The following is a 23,558-nucleotide window of genomic DNA, read 5'->3' on the forward strand; positions in this document are numbered from 1 at the left end:
CTAATTCCTCATTAACTCTGAGGAAGCTCTGGGTTGGATTTGAAAACTTCCTAAGAGACATTGCATTGGACTTGAAATCTTTCTACATGAAAGGACAGATTGTCAGAGAATACTTTACCAGCATCAAAATAAAACAATGAAAATCTAAAGTATAAACAACAGAAAGCTAGAGTGGCATAGATTTGAAGAAATTAAGAATATCCAAGAAACCTAGAAGTAGTTTCAATTTACTCTCGACCCTGGTGGTATTCCCCAGATGGAAGGAAAAAAAATGATACTATTTTTTCCAGTCTATTTGAATTAATTTGTATTAATATTCCCAGAGTGCCTCACAGCAAGGACAAAATGTCATGACTACAGAAAGCCTTGAGAAGCATATGTCTCTACCATAGATCAAAACAGGAGAGTGAAAAACTCTGGGGTTAGGCATCACTGAACTCATAAATACTGAATCCAGGTATATTTCCATGCACATGTTGTCTTCTAGACTCAAAATCATCCCTTTTCCACAGGAGTCCTCCAAGGCTGTGACTCACAGAGAACTCCCTCATGCCTCTCAAACCAGGCATACACACAGATGTTTGTAGGCTTAGGACCCAGCATTTTAACTACACCACATGTCACACAGGCATTATTTTTAAATTTCCATGGTTGGCTATGATTCTTTCTGACTCATGTTTAGATTTACTAGCTGCATGTATCAATACTGTCAGATGTTAAAGCTGTTTTTCTCTCTGGAATGTTTAGATTATAATTCCTCTAGAAATCTCTTTCTGATTTAATATCGAGCTATATTTAATGATAGTGCCATATGCAACGCATTATGTGACAGATTTACTACTAGGCGCTTACCACTGGACCAGCCCAAAAAGTAGGTGATAAAAGTGATAAAATGAAGCATCCCCAGATGGTGGCCCTGCTGTCTCCAGGTTCCCTCCTCATTCAGATGTAGGCTGCAGCCTTCCCTGGTAAGGTGGTTCTGTGGTCATTTTTCCAGGTAAATTCAGAGGAGGGGCAGACAGAAAAGGCAGGTGTAGCTGAACCAACATAAAAATGATGTTATCAAAAGATGGGGAGAGGAGGAAAGAGGCTGGGATAAGCAGCCAGCTCAGGATGATGAACACCCATTTGGGCTTCCAGATAACTCAGAGGAGCATCCCACTCTTGTACATGCATCCTCTTTACAATTTCTCCAGAAGCCGTACGCCAGGCAGAGGCACAGCACCCCCAGAGACAGAACTCACTTTGCACTACTCTGTGTCCAGTGGTCCCTTGTCAGTGAAGCATTCACCATCCCAGCTGCTTTCTCGGCTTCCCTTGTTATGAATTTTTGGTGTTAATTAATAAGCAGATCTCTGGGGGAGCATTTTCAGGGAGGGCTGCAGTTGAAGTTTCCATCATCTCTGTGTGACTACTTAGCAACACGCTGTTCTAGCAGGCATCTGGCAATCCTTCACGTCTTCCAACAGCTTTCAGTACTGCCTTCCTCTGGCCCATCATTAAACAGGTGCTTTAAGTAGATCACAAAAATTTATCTTTTGGAAAACCTTGAACTCACTGGAGGGGGAGAATGAAGCAGTTCAATCTCTGCTTCCAGTGAATGAACCATCTTACAAACACAGGAGTTGTGAGAGACGGGGACAATGCTATGACATATTTGTCACTCGTCTGAAACACAGCACAGCACGTGTCCTCAGCAGAGACATGCTGCCCACTGCTGCAAGCACCTCTGCTGGCAGGGAGCACACCATGCCTGGCGCTGACAGGCCACTTCCATGGTGCATAACTTTTTACATCCATATCCATGCACATGCATTCGGATGTCTGTCAAACGTAGGGTTTACAGAGCACCGCAGTGTAAAGCCTCCCACTCCCACCAACTCATGAGGGGTCGGTTTCTCTAAAAGTCAGATACAACATTTCTCAATGCTAATGAGAGCTGAATATGGCTCTCATCCTGCCATCAACATCTAATTCTAGTTCTAGGGGAATGTCTCTGCATTTCTTTGATTCCCACCTCTGTTGCTCTCTCAAGGCTGCAGAGCACAGGACAGGACTTGTTCAGCCAGATGGAGCCTGGACAGGGGATATGTCTAAAATGAAACCAAAGTACTACAAAATATGGTCTTGACTGACAAGTAATTATGAATGCTTCATTAGCCATCATATCTCCAAATTAATTTATTCTTAATCTGATCTCTTATTTTCAGCAAATTACAGAAAGGATGATTGCTTTTAATTAGTGTCCATGAGTAACCACTCAGAGAAGTATTAGACAATTAATATATAAGGTTGAGGTGCTCTAAATATTAAATATAAAACATGGTGGGAGAAAAAAATGAGTAGCACAGAAGGGTCTTTACACTTCCACTGTCAGTTCTGTACTTGCTATTTTTATGATGATGCAGTATCATGTCATTATGAAAATCTGATTTTAAAAATTAAGTGAGAACAATACATCTTTTAAAATGTTTTGTTGTAAGAGTGGAGGCATAAGCCTCTCGATACCTGCAAGATGGTTCAAACAATTCTTAGGGTGCCCTCTTATTATGAGGATGGTAGAAGAACATAAGTGGAGTAAAATGATAGGAGAGCAAAGTGTCTTTGAGTAGAACATTGGATACAATTAGAAAAACAACAGTATTTTGTGTAAATTAGGCCTTCCTCAGCCAAGCCCAAAAAGCTTATCTTTTCTTCCAGCTGTTTTGAGTGGCTGTAGTAAAAGATAGTCCTTTTCTACAAATCATACCTCTTCTGACAAAATAATCACCTGTTAGTGAATTCAAGTCATATTACAGCCATTTTTCTCAATCATAATTTGCTATGGTTTTTATCAGTATGTAGCAAGACTTGCTCTTAAAAGAACAAATCCCTAAAAAACACATTCTTCCAAACTCTTAATACATCACAGAGTAATAGTGATCTTACCCTACTGCAATCTAGTCCTGCATACAACCATTCCCACACTTATGAACTACCTTCACTGGACTCATCTGAAAAGTCTTTTAATTTTATAGATAATTTTAAAAATTAATTTTAAATTAATGTTTTAAATTACCAATTTCTTTCCTGCCTATCTCTCCTTCGCTATTGTTGCCATTGATCTCCAAAGATGTTTTAAACTCTGTAAATCTCTCTCTGTATAGGATTGAATATTCTCCATGTTAAATTATCATGCAGGCTCATCAAGCTCACTACCACTGGGGCAGAATACAACATAAAATACAGATCACATTCCTTGGTTTCTGCAGCACACTGATGATCTTTAATACAAAAAACCCTTCTGCACCAAGCTCCAGAGAAACTGACAGTGTGCGCTTAGACATAAAAGCAATTAAGCTTTCTCACCACAGCAGTGGGGTACTCTATGCAAACATTGGTCCCTCCTAAAATAATTCAAAGAAAAGTAAAATAAAGAAGAAAAAGTTGATATCTTACCCTGTACACTAACCCAAAACCAGCAGGGATGCCAGCATTTTTCTCCTGTGAGACCTACCAAAACCACTCTGCCGCTTCAGAGTTACCTGTGAATCTACGTATTTAACGAGACACTAGAAATGAAATCTTTAATCCTTGCATTTCAGCATCTTCCCTCCCATCTGACAACTATCTTGATCTTAATATTCTACTTGCAGCAATTGCTCAGTTATAACATGTGTGCACTTCTGATAGCACTGACTCATTTCTTCTCTAATTACTGCTGCAGAACCACACTGGCTACTGCTCCTTTTACCCCAGTCATAGCTACAGCTTGAAAATGGCAAGATAGAACCACACACCAAAGGGTACCAAATAACAACCTCTCCAAGTCTTCACTGACCTAGAGTGGACAAAGGGTCTATGGGTTAACTCAAGAATCAAATCTACCTTTCATATTTGTCTGTATTTGTGAAAATTCTGAACAATTTAACAACAATGACTAATTAGCAGTCAGAAGTTCAGACAAGTGCATGAAATGCTCTCAAGTACAGATTTGAAAGCTATTGACTAAGGTGAAAAGTATATTCATCAGAAGTCATTACAAATTTATAGAAGGCTCTTCACACAGATGATCTACAAATCATCTCATAGCAAAATAAGGCATTTTAGGCAAGTGCAAACCTAAAATACATTTTTATCTAGCCTAAGAAAACATCACTTCAGGGCTCAGATGAAGCTCAATAAATCCCATAAGGAGACAAAAATTAAAAATTTCTCAGTCTGGATGATCTATAATGGAGCAGTGCATCAGATAATGGATTCTTGTTCTGGCAAGAACATTTTCTCTGGCCAGTTTTTAACTAGACAGTAGACAGATATATGGTCAGAGAAGTTCTTTCTCAGGCTGTTGAATTTGACTTTCCAATTGTGCTGTCCAAAGCACGGAGCAAAGTTAACAGTCCCCAGTACATGTTCTTTCATATCTATCATCCTTTCTTCCAACAGGAAAAAACCACAGCAATACAGAGAGGAAAAAGTTTCTTGGCCTTCACAAGGCTCCCTGCCATGACTCTTGGTGCCCTAACACGTGCCAAACTCCAAGAGATTTATTTTCATGCACCCATTTCTAAAAGCAGCAACCATGGCTGTTCAACAAGCACAAATGATGGGCTTTTTGCAAGTAATCTGTGCTTTTCTGACCAGAGGGGATTTATCAATCTGTGGTGCAATAAATGCATGAATTGGTATCTGCAGGCCAGTCTGAAGAGAAGAAACAGTTTAAGCCAGCAATGATGCTGGCAGATTTCTAAAAGCATTTGATGATTTCAGCATATTCCAGTCAAGAACTGGAACAGGCCACCCAGGGGAATTACTGTCCCTGGAAGTGTTTAAAAAACACATAAATGTGGCACTTGAGGACACGGTTTAGTTGGTTAACAGTTGAACTGCATTTCTTCCAACCTTAACTGTTCTATAATTATATGATTCTATATTTATGTCCAAACCTAAGACTATATTCAGAGTGCCAACAGAACTTTAGAGTGAGTGCCAAAAACGTATAATCAAAGTCCTTTTAAAGTAATCAAAATAAAGGGAGTTTTTGCCTATAGAGTATGTTGCCTACTTAAAAATTGAAATGAGAAGCTTTAATAGCCCCTGACATTACTTTATCTTACTTAACTAAAAGATTATAGAGTAAGAATGAAAGATTTGCCACTACAGTAGAAAAAAAGTTCTAGTCTTTCTAAGTCAGTTTGCTGTGGATTTTTTGAAATAGTATTGAAATATCACAAAAATAGATTATGTAAATTAAAAGTAGTACAGCTCCTTAATCTGAGAGAACTTTGATGCCAAAATATTTTTTTTGCAGAGCTAGGAGATAAAAATTAGCAGTTTTAACTGTAAAATCTAGATACCTCTCTAACACATCATCAGTTAAACTAAGCAACCCAGACACTTGGGATGCTTGGCTCTGTTGTTACCTTTATGACCCAAAATAATTGCTTCCAAGAGTTTGTTATCAAAATAAACAAGACAGAAAACAACAGCACAGAGACCAGCACAGCAGATGGCAAGCACCATGCATCACACAGCAAGAAAGCCAAAGTCATCCATCCATCCATGTTTTCCCCAGGACCAGTTTGGTGCCACACTCTCCAAAGAATTCAGCTAAACTGATCAAGTCCCCACTGATACATGATCCAATAACATGACTTCAGAATCAAAGTCTGCAAAATTCACAGGTGAATGAATAATCCTCACTATGGCTAATGATGGTGGTTGAGAAGTTAAAAAAGACAACTAAAATATTCTGAATTTGGAAAAGTAGAAAAGTGGAGAATTTACTTCCTATGCAGCCTCTTCAGGCAGAAGAAGTTTTCACAGGTTAACAAAATGCTAACAAATACTAAAAGCAACCTGATCCTTCAAGTATCTATCTTTACCAAAAAGAAAAATCCTTCCTGAACTAAAATAAACTCCACAACTAATGCCAGAGACAGAAGATTTTATTTGTTAGGCCCACAAGTAACAAGTGTTGTCTATCTATTCTGGAGAGGTATTTAATTCAGATTATAAGCCTGGAGAAAGGAAATGAGATGAAAAATCTGTACAGCAACATGGGATGACAGCAAGGAAGCAATTATTCAGAAGTCACTGTTGGAGCCTGGCTATGAGAAACAAGGAAGAGCTAAGCCAACATATCGAGTTACTCCTTTTGGTTACAACCTCAGAAATCCTCATGACATTCTAGCAGGTACAAAACACCACCAGCGTTTTCAAATCAGATCATCTTTAACCAGATATAGGTTTAAAACTGGATACGAGAATTTAAACCACACATTTTATCAAGAATACCAAGTTCTGGGGAATGGAAACAGTGCTTACATTCAAAGCATTAAATGCTACCTCAGCATAGCTGGATTTTGTAAAGCATTTAAATTTTCAAGATTGCAGTTCTTTTTCCTGCTAAACACTTTTGTTATTATCCCTCGAAATATTAGAGTGATACTCCCATACCCACAGTATCTGAGCATATTTAATTACTGATTTCAGATAGACAACTGGTTTTGAGAAAGGATCCCTGCAGGTAAGGCAGGCTAACTGAAAACATGAACCAATTTCTGTCCAGGGAGACTTGAACTTTGGCAGTTTGTCTTGTTGCTGTGAAGCAACCACAGCAAAGATGTCCAAATCAAGTAGTGCCTTGTCTTTAATTACATTTGTCTTTCTCCCTGCTCTGCTTACTGGTTCAGCAAAACTCAACAGAATCCCACACAAGCGCAGGAAAGGGAGGAAATCACACCTCCAGTGAGGCCATGAAGGAGCAACAATCTGCAGATTTGTCTCCACAGAACCAAAAATCGAAACACTTAAGATACTAATTTCTTACAAACAAAGTATTTCTAACTGCATTTTAAAAAAAGCAACCAAACAAAAACAAATTTAAAAAAAACCTCAGAAACTGTCTCACCTAGAAGAGGATGATTTTCACAAAGTACATTTTCTAGAAGGACAAAGATGTTGTTCTCCCCAGTCCTGCTGTGCAAGCCCAGACTAAAATTTTAATCAGTAATACTCAATATAGGAACACCTTGAGCAAGAGAATAACTCATCATATGTTTTACAGGCTAATAGCTGTACTACCACACAATTTATTTGCTTTCAGCTGGTATGGAGCAGACAATTATCCTCCCTTTAGCTTACACCACATTTTTTCACACCTGGAAAAGCATCTATACATTGGTAAAGCTCAGCATGACCAGAAGGTATGTAAGCACATACAGGACTTTTCTGCACCATCACCTAAATTATGCATCCCTCAAGTCTTCCCTGCTACCTAGCTTACTTTTAATTTCCAATTAACATGCCTTCTGTAACCATCTGCTGCTGCCAAATGAAAAATTGGAGTCATCAGACTGTAATGTTATACTGAACAATTATATTTGCACTAGCAGTTCAAATCAGATAAATCAAAATGTATCAATTTTTATCCTCTTTATCTTCTGATATATCTGTGTATATAATGCCTGTTGTTGCAGAAATCAACTTTTACTCTTGAAAAATATGGATTTTTAACACACACTGAGATGCAAACTACAATTTTGCTTGCAGTCATACCAACTCATACAGCTCTTGCAAAACGATCACACCAGAGGGGGAGATTCTCCAAAGCACAAGAGGATTCAACACAGACAAAAATCACTGAAAAAATGTTAATGGATTTTGTTAATTTCCCCTTTGCCTGCTGTATTTCTACCCAGCTTCCCTTCTGGTTTTCAAGGTTTTTTTTTAATGGAATCAAGCTGATGGCAGTAATGAGAAATCTATAAAGTATAGAGAGCTCTCATTGTATAAAAAGGAAACACTTTCATGAAATGCTAATGGATATTCCTATTTGCTGTAGTGATACTTGAACGATATTTTACTCCATAATGCTGTTGGCACAAGGCAGCAGATTTTATACTGGGGGCAGTTCAAGAAACCTTTCAGGTCTTTTACACTATCAGTACTACATCCTTTCTATATTCTTGGGAGGGGGGAAAAAAGGTTGTCTTCCTGAATCATTGAAACAGAATCAGCTGGTAACCCTGACCAGCTGTTGGGAATGGTACGGCCAAGTTTGCATGAAAACATTTGGGTGAATACAGGTTACAGGGTCAACCCAGCCCCTTCCTTAAGCACATCTTAGCTCTCCAGTTCAGCACACCACTGGAATATCCAGGCCCAGCCGTGTCCCATGAGCACCAGTGCCCACCCTGCTGTGACCAGCCAGCATGCCAAGGGACATTCCTGGCACTGGGGAACTGTACAGATGATGTGTACATCAACCAAAGCCTCAACACAACACAAGCAACCTTCTTCAGATCTTAGTTCCCAGGGAGATAAACCACCTCATCCTACACTCAGATTGACACAATAGGCAAACAGTATGATTTATATTAGGCAGGTACTCGCCTGGTATAAAAAGCACATGCAATTCAGCCACATCTGCAAAAACTGCTCAACATCCAGAACCATGCTAGAAGTACCTAAAATGTGTCTACTTTCTATGGAGTAGGCAGAAATTCCAGCTGATAGTGAACTTTGCTTTCAGGACAACTTACATGCCCCCATGCTAGTCTTATGTCATGAGTCCCCACCCAAAAAAAAAAAAAAAAAACCAAACAAAACCAAAAAAACCCAATAAACTAAAAAACAAACTAACAAATCTGTGATGGATTACAGCTGCCTTTCCCTCTTTAAAAGCCACTTCTGCTCAGCAGCTCAACTACACAAACTGGAAACAGATGTGAATGAAGCAGCACATAAAGATAACATCTTAACATGGTCAAAAGTTACCAACAGACCATCCTGAGGGGACACACACTGTGAACAGGTGTTTTTATTTTGGCCTCTAAACCTTACCCACTCAATGACCCTGATGTAGAGGCAAAGCACAAAACATTCTCTTTTTTTCAGTGTTTTCCAAAATGCTGTGCCACTGTTTGCTTATAGGATTTGAGGTTCTCATGGTTGGTTGCACCACTCCTTATTCAATTACAAAAATAAACAAAAAGGGAGCAGGAAATAATGCCATTCATCCTAGCATTCTGCACACAGTGTAACCCTACTTGGCAATTCTTCCTTGCATCCTTTCCTTTATTGATAGCAACAAGCTTTTGTAACCTGGGAATGGAAATGGACATGATCAGGAGGCTCAGAAACCCTTTTCTAATCAGCCAGTGATGAGAAATCTGAATAAAGAGAACAAAATTCAATTTCATTAGCACACTGGAATTAACAGAGCAAGCTGTGAAAACTTCACTGCTCATTTGCAGTGTGAATTGGGGACTGTCACAACTGACAAATTGACATTTTCACTCCACAACATGACTTGAAGTTCTAAGCAGAACTGCTTTAAGCATAGCCTGTTGTTTAGGAAATTACCAAAGGCTATGGAGTTATGGAAAGCTGCAAACCTGGCAATTTATTTTAACACAACTATTTTCAGGTTTTGAGGGAAAAAAAATAAAAAAAGGAAGACAAAAGCTCAAAAAGTGCAAGTACATCAAACTGCAAAAATGGTACGTCTGCCTTCTTGCTTGGCAAGATCCAGCAATAAATAGACACCACAACAAAACAAAACTGTCAGTGCTGCCTAGCAGGAAGCTTATCAAAGACATTTAAAAGTCTTTTTTTATGAAAAACTTATTTTAATGAAGTCATATCAGTGTAGAAGAACATTCCAGGTGGTCAGATAAAATATTCTAGACCATAAATGTACTCAGAAATGCAGTGTTACAAGCAAAGAAAGTAGTTAGAAGAGTTCTGAATCTAAATTCTGAAAGAATAAAAATTTGTAAAGAGAAAGATCAGGCCAACAAATATAATGTAATGTCACTGATGCCACCACCTTCCCTAAAGACAGCAACACTTCATACCATCCATTGCCTAATTTCTTGTCCAGAATTCATTACTTAACAGATAAAAAAACCTCCCTTGTACATTCATAACTAAGAGGCTACATCACCCTCACCTGTTCTAATATAGCTGATAACTTAAATAACAATATCACCAGAAACATCAACCCTGAATATGGCCCACAGGACATGCGAGTGCTTGCAATTTACCATATGCCTGCACATCAGATTCCTGTGCATCAAACCAGGGCTGGTAGGGGGGGAAAAAAAAGTCCCTTCTCTGTGTAATTAAAGCTGTGTGTCATTCCATAAACTTGCACTTTTTCAATTTCAGAGCTACCCTTGGCAATTTTGAGTATTTCCTTAGTCCCAGTCATTTTGGTCGGTGAGGCTCAATTTGTTTTCTGTGATTTGCTCATTCAATTTAATTCAATTTTTCTGATACACAAGCCCTCAATGTCTCTAACTGAGCTCTTCATCTAATATAATTTCCTTTCAGCTCTTCAACATCGTCCTTTCTCCACCACTGTCCCAGGTTCCCTAGCTCTCAGCAGTCTCATCCTAATTATTGCTCCTGTATCTTGTACAGCCCACGTATTATTTCTTTGGCATTCAAGTCAGATAAGCCCTCTTTCCCACTGCCTGAGCAAATACAGGAGAAAATTGAGGGCATGGTGGTAATACACTTTCAACTCACTCTTCCTGGGAGAAATAATTACAGAGGAAATCTTGTTTAGTCACTACTGCCCTGGGAGAGAGTACGCTCAGTTCAGATGAAATATTTGGAGGATTGTCTTGCCAAACCCTAACAGGTCTCTCCAGAGCACAATTGAAGCACTATTTGTCAACAGCCAATAACTGGGTCAAATTCAGACACCTCTTCAAAAGTGCAACAAAAGAAGCAAAGGAAATAAATTAGAATGGAGCAAAGAGAGATTAAAACCCTAATTTAGTGCCAACAACTATTAAGGACAGCAGCACAGGGACAGGAAGGTAAGCACAACACTAAACTGGAGGAAAGAATGAGTTCTGAAGAGATCTCAGGGGGATTTTTTCTAAACCTAAAAATTCTTTCTGTTGACATCTTATCAGATGAGATATACATGTTTAACACTCTTTGAGAGTCAACGTGGCTCTCAGGAGAGCAGCAGGAGTTTTCAGTGGAGTCCTCTGCAGAGCAAGAGAGGGAAGGAGCATTTCCACTTCATTCCCCAGTGACCTCTGTAGCATGTCTCTTACTACCACATTTTCACAGACCATAAATTTTAACCACTTTTTTTTCCTGCACTGCTCTGCAGTTGGTCTTATCAGCTGGTTATACTCAGCCTTGCCACACACAAACTCCTGAAGAAGCTGTGTGAAGTCTGGACCTGTGCAGCCAGCCTATCAGTAGAGGCTGAGATCCTCCATCTGGCCTTGATGAAGATTATTTCTAGTAGAAGAGCCCTGAAAGAAACAGGTCCTTGGAAGCCCTATACTCAAATGTCCATCAAGAGTTAGGCTCATTTAAGTAATGGACACAAATGCAGATTTAATTACTGATATGATGGAGAAAAGTCAGATATAGGAATATTTTTAAGGCAAATGTATTTATATTTTTTAAATTTCAGGAGTTTTTCTCCCATCCCCTCCTCAATTACCTCAGCATTTCACTTTCTTTTGCTTGCTTCTTCTCTCTTCCCTTACAATTACATTAACAGAAATCCAAGTATTTACACTCTGATAAGCTGCAGTCTTGTAAAATGAAGCTTTTATGCTCATCCTCAAAATCCTTGTTTGTTCTTTGGTGGCACAAACAAATAAAAAAAGTAACATGTTCAAAGATAAGCATGTGATGTTTCTTACTTTTCTGAACTAGGAGAACAAATTTTTCAATTTCATTTGCACATTTTTAGCTTTATGATTATCTGACATAATAGGTAAACATCTCATTATGAACAATATTTGTCTTTTTGTAACGTCAAAAGTGTTTTGTATATTTTAGTTGTCAGCACATTATTCTGTTACCTTGTATTTCAAACATGCAGTGGAATGGTGCCAGAAGGGACAGTTTTAGCAGCAGGATTTTATTATTGTTTCAAATCAAAAAGCAATGTAATAAGACTTTCTAAAATACCCTGCCTTCACAAGCAAATCTTTTGTCCAGCCAGTGGGAAAATGACAGAAGAATTGGTTCCTTAAAGTGAAATTGCATTTGAAGCTACATAACTAATTGCAGCTTTAAAAATGACAAATCAGGTTGAAATTTCTAGTCAAAAACATAAATCTATTTTTCAGTATCTTAGCTGCTTGCTATTCACATCTGTTCCCTAAAATGTAAATATTTACAAATCTATTTTCTATTTCTTTTTGTTGTTTGTTTTGGTTTGTTTGTTTTTTGGTTTGGTGGGGTTTTTTTTTGGTTGTTTTTTTTTTTTGTATTCATATTCTTTCGCACACTTTAATATTGGTTCTTACACTTTTGGACCCCAAAAGCCCAGGTTCCCATAGCTAACTTCATGACCCTAAATTAAAGACATTAGCCATAAGTAAACTTCTCGAGAGGTTCAGTTTCCAGGGAACATGAGATGTTGGGTTCAAAAGTCAAGGGCTGGCGGCAACAAAAGTTGCCAGGACATTTGAAAAGGACAAGAAGAAATGATGTGCTCTTCCTTTTTGGATTTGTTGGAGGCAATTTTTGGCAACAGTTGGATTTGGCCATCCATGGGGCTGTGATGCATCCCCGAGTGCTCAGGCACTAAGGGAGCTCTGTTTGGAAGGATGCACTCCGGCAAACCACAGCTACCAGCGAGGCTGCTGGCACTGCCACCGCACTCTCGGCTGCCATCCAAGGCACTCCGTCTTCCAGGAGCCTGAATGAACACTCTTCCCATATGCCTACCTTGCAGTGCTTGAAAAAATCATGACTGGAATAAGGCTGTCTGGAATAAGAGTGGAAATAATGCAGCTCTTTTAGATGAAGATCCATAGCAGGCTAGCAGAGGTTCTCACGATGCAGTTTCTTGTATTACAGAGGACACTGCAATTTTTTATGTGCTGACACACCAGACATTTGGGAAAACAACTTGCTGAGCTCAAGGCCTTGACATGTCTTCTTTGTTTTTTCATTTTACTGGACACAGGTCTCAAGCTTCAAAATGACAGGTCCGGTTTTTTTACCCTGCTGCCAATATAAAACTTTCCCCACCCTTAAAACATAAACCTGGGGGAAATTGGGGTGTGTACAGGTTGTGTCTGTATGCCCATTTTTAAGTTCAGCTACCTATTGAAGGAAATGAACCAGAGGCTACAAACCATGCACAGTACCAGCAATGAACTCAGAACGAAAAGACGGGCAAAAAAAAAAAAAAAAAGGCATACAGGTTATTTTCCCTTCCTCCTCAGCACTATCTCCAGCTTTATGATTAAGTTACCATTTTTCTTGCTTTTCTCCTCAACCCTCTTTTTTCTTTTCTTTGGTCATGTGGTCTTGGAGAAGGACTGACTGGATAATGACATTTTCAGGTAGACAAAAAGAGGTTCTTTTGTACTTTGCAGCATGCACAGTATCCCAGGGAACAATGCAACAATATTTTTCATAGATAATTTCATATTCCTATTTACCTCTGTTACCCTTTTCCCTCTAAGAGACTGTCTGAAACCATCCCATATGCACAGACTAATAATCATGCAATTTCACATCTCTTTGTTGAGATGAGGTATATTTGTTCTGAAAACATATTCACAAGCAAAAACACCCAACTAAGCCAGCCAAAGATATAACCCTTCCTGAAACAAGTTCTGTGCGGCATCACAGCAGCAAATGCAAAGCTAAGACCAAGGACCTGTTCTAAAGAAAGCCTTGTGAAACTGTTTGATTAAGACTGTCAACTAAATCCACTTTTTGGAAAAGATCTAGTAGCAGTATCACATCATATTCTATTCAACCTCATTTTGCTAATTTTATATTAGGCACTGCAACACTTACTGAATTGCATGAAGGATTATAACAGATTTCAAAAAATGCTACATAAATACTAAGCCACGTTTTCTGAACTGATGCCTCTGTTTGTGTGCGCTGGCTTTGGAACTCTAGAGACATAATGGAACCTTTCAGAAACCTACAGCAGATCCAGAAGATGGTTTTAGTCTGCTCCAGCAGCCACAGATAGCCAATATTTTTCATGTCAGTGTTCACTACAGGGATACAACAAGAACAGTAACTGCAAAGCAGTTATTTATTGCTTAGGCAGATGCTAAAGGCTTTATTTATTATCCTCTCCCCAGAAACCAAATATTTGTGGGATGCAAGTGCTACTGCCAGTAAGGAAAGGCTTTGCTTTCATTAAAGGAAGGTTTGAGAAATTCTATTCATAGACTACTGGTTCCATTTGAATGTCTTAGATTCTTACATATCACCAGGAAGAGTGTGGGCTAAGTGATATGGTAAAATTAATAGTAATACGTGGTGTGGAAAGCTACAAAATCTGCTGCAACAGAACCTGCTGGAAAGCCATCATTGTCTCTAAATGCTAGTAATCCCTTTTCTCATCTGAAAGTACTTCTTAAGGTACACAGACTAAAGCATGTAATATTTACAAATTTTATTCATATTTATCAAATGTCTTTCACAAATTATTTCTGTAAAGTTATTCTATGAATTTACACGGTCTTGTCTTTGTCCACAGAGAATATCTGTAGTGTTTGTCTGAAACCTATGGCAGCTCTCTGGAGATGCTCATAAACCACATTTTGATTCTCTTGAGGAATCAAGGTATTATTACCATATGCCTTCTAGCTGGAAGGAATGCCTTCATTTTCAAAAAGTTACTCATATACTCAAAGGTACTGTTCTGAACACAAAATCACTTGCTGGCACAAAATAACCCAAAGATTAAGGGAAAGCACACCCAGCTGTTCTGCTCACCACCTTTTCCCAGGTAATTCACTTTTCCAAGTGCTTTCCACCCCAGCACCACCTCCTGTCACACCACGAGCCCTGGGAGCCACGGGAGAGGGGGGTCACAGCATAAAGACAACACCAATACACTGCAGCTTCCATATAATCCTGCTTCCCTTGGATCCTGAGAAAAGCTCAAAAGGACCATTGGCTGGGAGCTTCCCACCAGAAAGGGTCCATGATGAAAGAAACCCAGCCACTCCAAAGCCAAAATATTTTATGGGAGACTTTTTTCCCCCCCTTTTTGTTCCTCAGGCTGCTATCACAAAACTTGAAACAAATATTTACTGTTGCCCAGTTTGACCTGCTTCTGTCAACTCTGGTCTGCAGAAACGACCTGAAATATTAATTTTCAAATGTATTTCCTATTGGGATATCTTTCCTCTTGGGAACAGTGGATCACAGGCCTGGATGCCTTTGCAGATCTCTGCTCTCTTCCAAGCTGGACTTACACATGGCTTGGTAGAATCAGGTCAGTAAATTAAATCAGAAAACATTTTGATTTAGAAAATCCTTAGTTTTACTTAGAAAAAAAGATGATGAGACAAAATGTTCCACTGCTTTAAAATAATTTTTGAACTTTTAATTCCTTGAACACCTTTCATATGTTAACTTTTATCCTTATTAGGAAGTGAAACAACTATTCTGCATTTTCTATAGGACCAGGGATGCTCACAACATAAAGTTTAGTGCTACCCAAAGAGGATAACATAAGATTGATCACAAGCCTGTCCTTTTAAAGTTCTTGCTCTTTTTGGTTATAACCTTTAATTTCAATTAGATTATTCAATACTTGAGGGTTTTTAATCACCATGAGGAGGTGCTACTATAAAATCAGGAAGTTTGCTGCAAATCAAGGAGGTAAGAATTTCTCTGGTTTCACTAAACTTGTGTTTCAGTTACTCTAGGTGTGGAAAAATACCACATAGGCACAATATTCATACAAATAAATATAGACATATTTATACTCAAACACAAAATACAGTATTTATGCACTTCTACATAAAGAAAGAAAAAAAGTGCAGACAACACTTGAAAAGAACATCCTCTTCCACCACAATATGCATATAAATATTATATAGTGATAATTATTGTGAAGATGCTACAATTCCTTATATATTACTCTCAATTTTTTTCTCATGATTTCATCTCCAAATTTCCATCTATCTTTGTGAATACCCTTCTGTGAGCTATATTAATTTTTTTAACTCCATACCATGTGTACAATAGTCAAAGGGAAGAAACTGAAATACCAAACACTGTTTCAGTTTACACCTGCTCAGAGGGACAGTGACTCTTTCAGAATTTAGATAAAATAAAAACATCAAATGGGAGAACACAGGCTTTTAATTCCATACATCTCAGTCATGGTTTAATGCACATGTGCTTTAAATCATGCCCTATTTAACACTTGTGACTGTACAGTTGACCAAACTTTCCCCAGAAAATATTTCCACAACCTCTTCCAGTTACTTGAGAGAAATGTACAGCAACATTTTTTTTCTACAGAAAAATCACTCAGCTAGGGCTCCTTTACAGACAGCTATTATTTCTGCCCCTGCAGCTAGAAAATAACTCTCTACTTAAAACAGAAGATTTGGAAGATTTACCATTAACAGATACATGCACACACTGGAAATCAAGAGTTTCAGCTCATTGAATATAAAAAGATAATAAGCTGTGTCCTACCTATGGTGGTAATAACAGTGCCAGCAAAGAAGAAGGAACTTCCCAAGTCCCAGTGACTGTTCTGAGCAGATGTGTTTCCTAAAGGTATGATTCCTGCATTTATTGCTGCCACTACTTGCTGCAAGTTTAAAAAGATTTTGTCAATATTCATTAAACAATTGTATTCATATATGTATATATATATTATACAATAAATTGATTAAATAATTTATTTGATGCAAGCACTAAACTAGAAAAGGATCTCTGTTGCTTTACTCGAGCTTTTTCACTCCATCAGGCTACAATTTATTCTTCAGCAACCACCCCAGGCAATTCAGAAGACCTGTAAAGTCCAGACCATTGGGGAGAATGCAAAATCTGTGATATTTCTATCTTAGTTAGAAGACAAACACAATTATTTTTGCTGCTGTAACTATTTGGTGAAGAAAAGCATGCATTAGACAAAATTTATAATGAGAGATTCCCACAATGTTCCTGTGGTGTGTTAGGCAAGCAAATGGACTTCTTAAAAACAGTCATTTTAAGAAATCAAGAAAAAATGCCCATGCATTATTCTGTATCAAATAATTCCAAAGAATGAAACACTCTTACAAAACAGACATTTCAATAATTAAAGCAATCACACATACAATTATACAACTTTCACTATAGCAGCAAAAATTCAGTCAAATATCAAACATGTATCTCTATGCAACTATATATTTCAGAAATGTTGTTCTTGAAAAATTCAGTCCTAACTAATAAAATCAACAAGTTTGCCACTAGTGACATCTACATAGTCTCAAGAAATTGGACTTTTCTTCTTTCAGCAGTATCAACTACTTTAAATTCTTATTACAAAACGTATTCCTGTTTTGTTATATCACAATTGCAGATATACACTGGTATTTGAGTTAAAGAAAAAGTATTTTTTAAATTGTGATAAATATTTTTATAAGTTTTCATTTAATTCTCAAACTTTAAAACTGGATTTATTTCTAATTATGACACTTGTGATAATTGGTGTCTAACAAAAGAAAAACAGAGGAAGCAATATCACAAAGTGAAAATGAGCATTTCAACTGACTAGTAGTTCCTGCTTGGCAAGATTTACAACAATAATTAGGTACACAAATATATTCAGTGATATGAAAGACCAGAGCCATCTTCCCTTCAGGCAGTCTGCTGCAGAGGAACAGTGTTGTACAGTGGTAAGAATTTTTTCAGTTCCAGAATACATTGATTATTTGGAAATTAAAACATTTCTGTTACTCAACTGTACCCACAGAAGTTACTTGATCCGGACAGAGATTATGAAGTAACAATGTGGGATTAACTAGGACATCTATTTTTTATTATGGGACTTAAATCCAACATGAAATCCAGCTTAAACCCAACATTTCCAGTTTGCCCCTTTCAAAGCTCAGATGCACAAAAGGAACCATTCTGATCCCACTGCTGCACCTCTGCAGCCACAGGGATCCTCCTGCCAAACCTAAACCATTTCCACCATCCAGGGTTGTCAACAGAAAACCAGCTGGGGTATCTTTACACAAACTTTCAACTTCTTTGTTTAAACTTTTCTTTTTTAAATAACAGAGGGACAGACACCAAAGAAGTGGAATTTTCAGTCCTACTGAGGAAGGAGTAAGCATGGGGAAAGTGAGGGGAATGAGAGTTTAATTCTCCTTTGTGTTGGAAGGATAAATCTTCCACATTAGTGCATGATGTCCAGCTTGGCAGGAGCAAATGCAGCAGCACTGACACTGACAGGTGTTTTCATCCATGTGGGAAGGGACACACCAGACTAAGAGGCATGTGAAAACCATCAGCTGAATTGATTTTATAATTTACACAACACAAATATTGCTTTGATTTACAAGGAAGGGTGAATCGGTGCACTGTGCTGCACAGGGCTCAGTGAGGGCTGTTACATTTTAGGGCACTAAGAGCTGCCATCACAAATCCTGGTACCTGCACATGGGAGCACTCTCCAGTGAGGACATTCTATCATATAGCACTGGATCAATGTCAATTTTGGAACCATTCTTGTTTCATTACAGTTTCTTGTACTGGATGAAGGTACTCCCAGAGCAATGCACCTGTTCAGACAGTCCAGCAAGACCAAGTTTTATACAAATCCAGATGTAAAATGGATTTGTAAAATTCAGGGCTTTTACCATCACTGCACATTTTTAAAGCCATATGTACCTCAAGGCCTTTTATATTAAAGGTGTTCCAATCTAAACTGCTCAACAACCCACTACAGTTATGCATTTCCTGACTTCATCTACCACACCTACATTTTTCCTGGAAAAAAAAAATACAGCTTAACCCAAAAGTGCCCAAGGCACAACAGATGGCTACAAAAGACAATTAGCCACTATTATTATGTCTCTGATTTTATCCAACTGCTAATCAGAAAAATAATCAGGGCTGCTTTCAGAGATGCTTCCTTTTCATACAGCCTCCTAAGTTCTGACTATGCACACTTTTAGGGACTTTCTGAGTAGGAGGCTGCATCTGCATCGTGGTGTTCAGATTGGCTTGGGTGAATTGCTTTGTCATTTATTTATCTAATTGCTTTTGGAGCTCACTTGATTTTTGGAAGCCAAGTCGTTCTGTGGCAGTAAGATCTTCAAATTACTTGTGGATCATTTAAAGCATATTTCCTGTTTGAGAGTTTGTATGTACTTCAAATTAATTTTTTAACTTCTTATGTTTGAGGAACACTTGAATAGCAATTTCTGATTTGTTTCCTTCAAGAAATTAATGATCTTACAGACCACTCAGCTTCCTCTTTCTTTCCAAACTGAAAACTCTTTCTTATTAAATAATATATTCACCTATGTAAACAAACCTGTTGTACATCCTATATAATTTAAGAAGAAAATAATATATATAAGTTTTTTAAATAAGTTTTTTTTTACTGCCAGTATTTCTCATTGACTTTCTTTGTACATTTACTGATTCACATTTGTAAATTTGTCGATTGTTTTCAGCATAGTTTTAGTCACAAAGGGCCAGATGATGCCTTCATCATCACTGGGCTGTTGTTTCCAAACACACAATGTTATGCTTTCTTCTGGGCTGTGACCATGCTTGGAGAAGCTAGACTAGACACCAACAAAGCTGCTGCATTTCATTCCTTCAGTCATCTGTGAGAATGTTCCTGAGTAACAGGGGCAAGAGGTGGCTGAGGTTACTGGTCTGCTGAGGTCAACACGGCTGTCTCATAAAGTCCTGAATGTTGCCTGCAGCTTTTTCAGGAAGGATGGCTGCATTTTCAGTTCTTTGGATCAGAGGATGACTTTTCTTCTTAGTCTGGCCAGCAATCGTAAGAAGATCATCATCTAAGACTATTCCCAAGAAAAATTTAAGAAGAAAATAATATATTGCATAACTCGTAACACTTTTGCATTTCAGGGCAATAATTTCAGGGCAGCATCTTTGTGACATGTCCACCACACAAACCTACCCAGGGGATTGAATATCAACACTTCTCTAGCCCTGAATGAAACCCTGGGCTCCACTAACTTCACTAAGGGACAGGATCTCAGCCTTAGCCTTCAAATAACAGGCTTGTTATTCACTGTCAGAGCTGTCTAACACCTTAACTCATGGTCCTTCAGCCTATTTTTTGACTGATGTCTTACTACTACTGCAAACTTCATTTGTCATGAGTTTTCCTTCCTTCCTTCCTTCCTTCCTTCCTTCCTTCCTTCCTTCCTTCCTTCCTTCCTTCCTTCCTTCCTTCCTTCCTTCCTTCCTTCCTTCCTTCCTTCCTTCCCTCCTTCCCTCCTTCCCTCCTTCCTTCCTTCCTTCCTTCCTTCCTTCCCTCCTTCCCTCCTTCCCTCCTTCCCCTTCCTTTTCTTTCTCTCCCTCCATCCCTAGTTTCTTGATACCTTTGGTTTCTCCTAACTGAAACACTAGTGACAGTAACTCTGTGCATTTTGAATCTAAAAGCAGAATCATGGGAACTCTATAATCTGTTCAGTCATCATATGCTGCAGCCTTTAAACACTATGTGTGATTTCAACATGGGAACTTTTTGACTTCTAAAAATTATTTTCCATTATTAAAGTTAAATGACCTCCTCAGTGGCAATTTTTCTACTATTTTTTCCATATACAAAATAAATTGTTTTAAAAATCAGTCTTGTTTCAACACTACAGAATTGGTCAGCATTAGAACAGGAATGTAAACAGATTAAATTCATAAATTATGCAGACTATTTCACTTGTCTTACAATCTTCCAGAGTCTTTGCCTAGTACTTGTTTCATATGAGGTGAGTGAGGACTGAGCAGAGGGTGGGTCACCCAGCACATGGCACCCAATCAAGGCCTCTATGCACAATGATTTTTAAAATTACAGTATATAAGTTACACTTACAGTAATGTGTTTTTCTTCTTTAATTATCTTTATAATGGTGAAAAAAATCAGGCCCTTTTTCTTGATAGTGAAGAGAGTCGAGATAAAATTTTGACACATTTTAAAATTTTAGAAAATTCCCATTTTTGAGTTAGGTGAATTCTTAGGCTTCCCCTGTACTGTATCTTAGGATAGACATGAAGTGTGTCTGAGATCAAGTCCTCACTTGCACTACACCCACACATCCCAGCTAGCTGGCTTTGCAGCCACTTTTGGGAACAAGCTTTAGCAGAGTATCAGAGAAAAGAGGCAGAGATGATGGAGCCCAGAGTGGACAGGCCAGGCATGAGCAGAGCTCCAAAAGCACATTATTTTCACACCACGCATTTTTTGCTTGAAATCAGAACACAGGGAAAAGGAGCATGAGAACACAAATCACATTTTAATTCAATGTCAGTATTTCATTTCCTATATAATTTAGAAACACTTTCTAATAAATACATTGTGCAGCTTTGTGTTATTCCTGTGGTCATGCAGGCATCTCTCTGTAGAGGCCATGCTGAACTTTACTTTGCAGATTAAGACATAGAATACTGTGGCTTTTCTTCTGTCAAAACAAGAGATAAAGCAGTCTTTTGAACAGCACAGTCATTTTCTGAGAACAGAAGACAATTCTAGGTCAGGGATTTCATCTTCTGGTGCTCTGACCCTGCAAGGAGTCAATGGCATTGACTGAGAAAAGGCAGCCTGCTGGCCAGAGAGCCACATCCACTAAGTGGATGCAGAGACACAGGAAAATAGGGAGAATTTATAAAGTATGAAGGCTGGCCTCTGGTAGTCAACTGTTGTCTCACATGGAAATCAGGCAGAAATAAGTATGTGTCAAACCAGTCACTCCAATGCTCATCTCCTTGTTCCACACCAGGCTCTGAATACATGTTTTTGTACCATCTTCCAGTCACTTCACTTCTATGAAATGATGTAACACAACAGTTCATTACTCTCAGCTCTCCTACTTAAGATTAAAATAGAATCACCTCAAATTATGCTCCTGATGAGATCCAGAGTGTGCTTTCTTTCGTTACCCAGCTTGTCAGGAGTTAGCTTGAGCTTCCTGGCAGTCATTTGACAAGTGGTGTCAAAAAAGTCAGATGTGCCTCAAAGTTTCTGAAAACCATTTCTCAGCCTGGATTTCTTCCTCCACTGCTACAGTTCTGCTGCTGTTTGACAAGGGCACTTTCCCTTTACAGTGTAAAGATACACCTCATATGGCCCAGCTACTGCACAAGCCCTGGGTTTTTATTTCAGCTTTGGTTTACAAGGCATGGAAATCCTAGTTCTCAGTTCAAAGGCACACCAGGATGCTTTTAACACTTAACAAACAACTCTTCAGCCTCAAAACACATGGTTTTGGGCCTTGATGTTGAAAGAGATTGCAATAATATTTGTATTATAATTCTGTGACTCCTTGTTTTTCTTTTCAGTTTGTATAACATAGGAGTGTGTTCTACACTGGGGACTAGTACCCCACATACTGAAGTACTGAAGGATTCTTTTCAATCTCTTTCACAGCTGCTTAAACTAAAAACATGCAGAAACATAATGAACAACATTTCTATTACAAATATGCATCACAAACCCCATGGGTTTCTATGTGTATAAATTCTCTGTGCGTACATACACACATATATATGCATGTATCTACACATGCACGTTCAGAGAAGAAGGTTTTTCTTTGCTCCTAGATATTACAGACTAGAAGAATTATGCAAACAGCTGTTCTGCAGAACTGACTTACTAATGAGTCATATCTGCCACCCTTTCTAAGACAAAAGCTGGCATTCAGATGCAATCAGGCTAAGTTCTGGGTGCATAAAACTGTTCATCTGAAGGAAATGGAATCTTTACGGGTCTCAACACTGGAAACAGCAATAAAAGTTTGAGACCAATCAGCTTGAACAAAGAAGTGACAAGGGCAGTTAGAATTTATTTGTTATTCTCCTCCCAAATAATGCTTGAGAAGGATAAAAACCGCTTTAAAAAATCCTTTTGGCTTAGCTGTCCTGTCCATGGAGAAAATGCTCCCAGGTAAGAGAAAGTTTGGCCAAAAAAAAAAATCCCTCCTTCCAGGAGCTGAGTACAGAGCCAGAAGAGGGAGAAGAGCAGGAGTGCACACAGTCCAGGGGCTGCTGCAACCCATCCACACCCAGCCACAGCAGGTGGGTGTCTGTGTGAAGCACAGCTCTGGCTAAGGGTGTGGTCAAAGGTCTTTCACAGAAATCTTTCATTTAATAAATATTTCTCTGCTCTGGAGATTCAGGCAGAACTGAAGGGGGGAGGGGTTCAAAGTGCATTTGAACATTTATTTCTGACAGAGTGAAGCAGAAAGGAGACACAGACACAGCAAGAGAAAAAGAGACACAGGATGTAATCAGTTAGGACTGCCAGGACACCCAGAGTACATAAAGCCCAAGTGCTCTGATGGGCAGACATCTTACCAAGGACAGACACATGCACAACAACTCAAACTACAGCTCCTGTGCCCTGTGCTTTAACTGCTTTGGAAGTCCTTCATTCCTTCTTTCATTGCTGTGAAAACATCAACAGGCAGCTCTGCCACTGATATTTGCAATTTGTCATTAGCTTCATAACTGAAATGCAGATGGCACATTAAAAAAACTGATGCAATCTTATTTTGGATCCTCAGATAAATAAATAAAATAGAATGCAGCCTCAATTTCTTCTATGCTGGTCTATC

The 23,558-nt window shown here is 38.5% G+C and overlaps 1 protein-coding gene across 4 annotated transcripts in view; it reads right to left on the reverse strand.

Annotated features, from left to right (window-relative positions):
• KCNK2 (potassium two pore domain channel subfamily K member 2) overlaps positions 1-23,558 on the reverse strand; it is a 130,668-nt gene that overhangs the window by 44,072 nt on the left and 63,038 nt on the right. For all 4 annotated transcript variants that reach the window (XM_014264418.3, XM_026791048.2, XM_005483014.4 and 1 more), the window contains one exon: positions 16,450-16,567. In XM_014264418.3, coding sequence (XP_014119893.1) covers positions 16,450-16,567 — 118 coding nt within the window. The remainder of the gene's footprint in view (positions 1-16,449; positions 16,568-23,558) is intronic.

The sequence above is a fragment of the Zonotrichia albicollis genome, chromosome 3 (genome assembly GCF_047830755.1).
Source record: "Zonotrichia albicollis isolate bZonAlb1 chromosome 3, bZonAlb1.hap1, whole genome shotgun sequence".
NCBI lineage: Eukaryota > Metazoa > Chordata > Aves > Passeriformes > Passerellidae > Zonotrichia > Zonotrichia albicollis.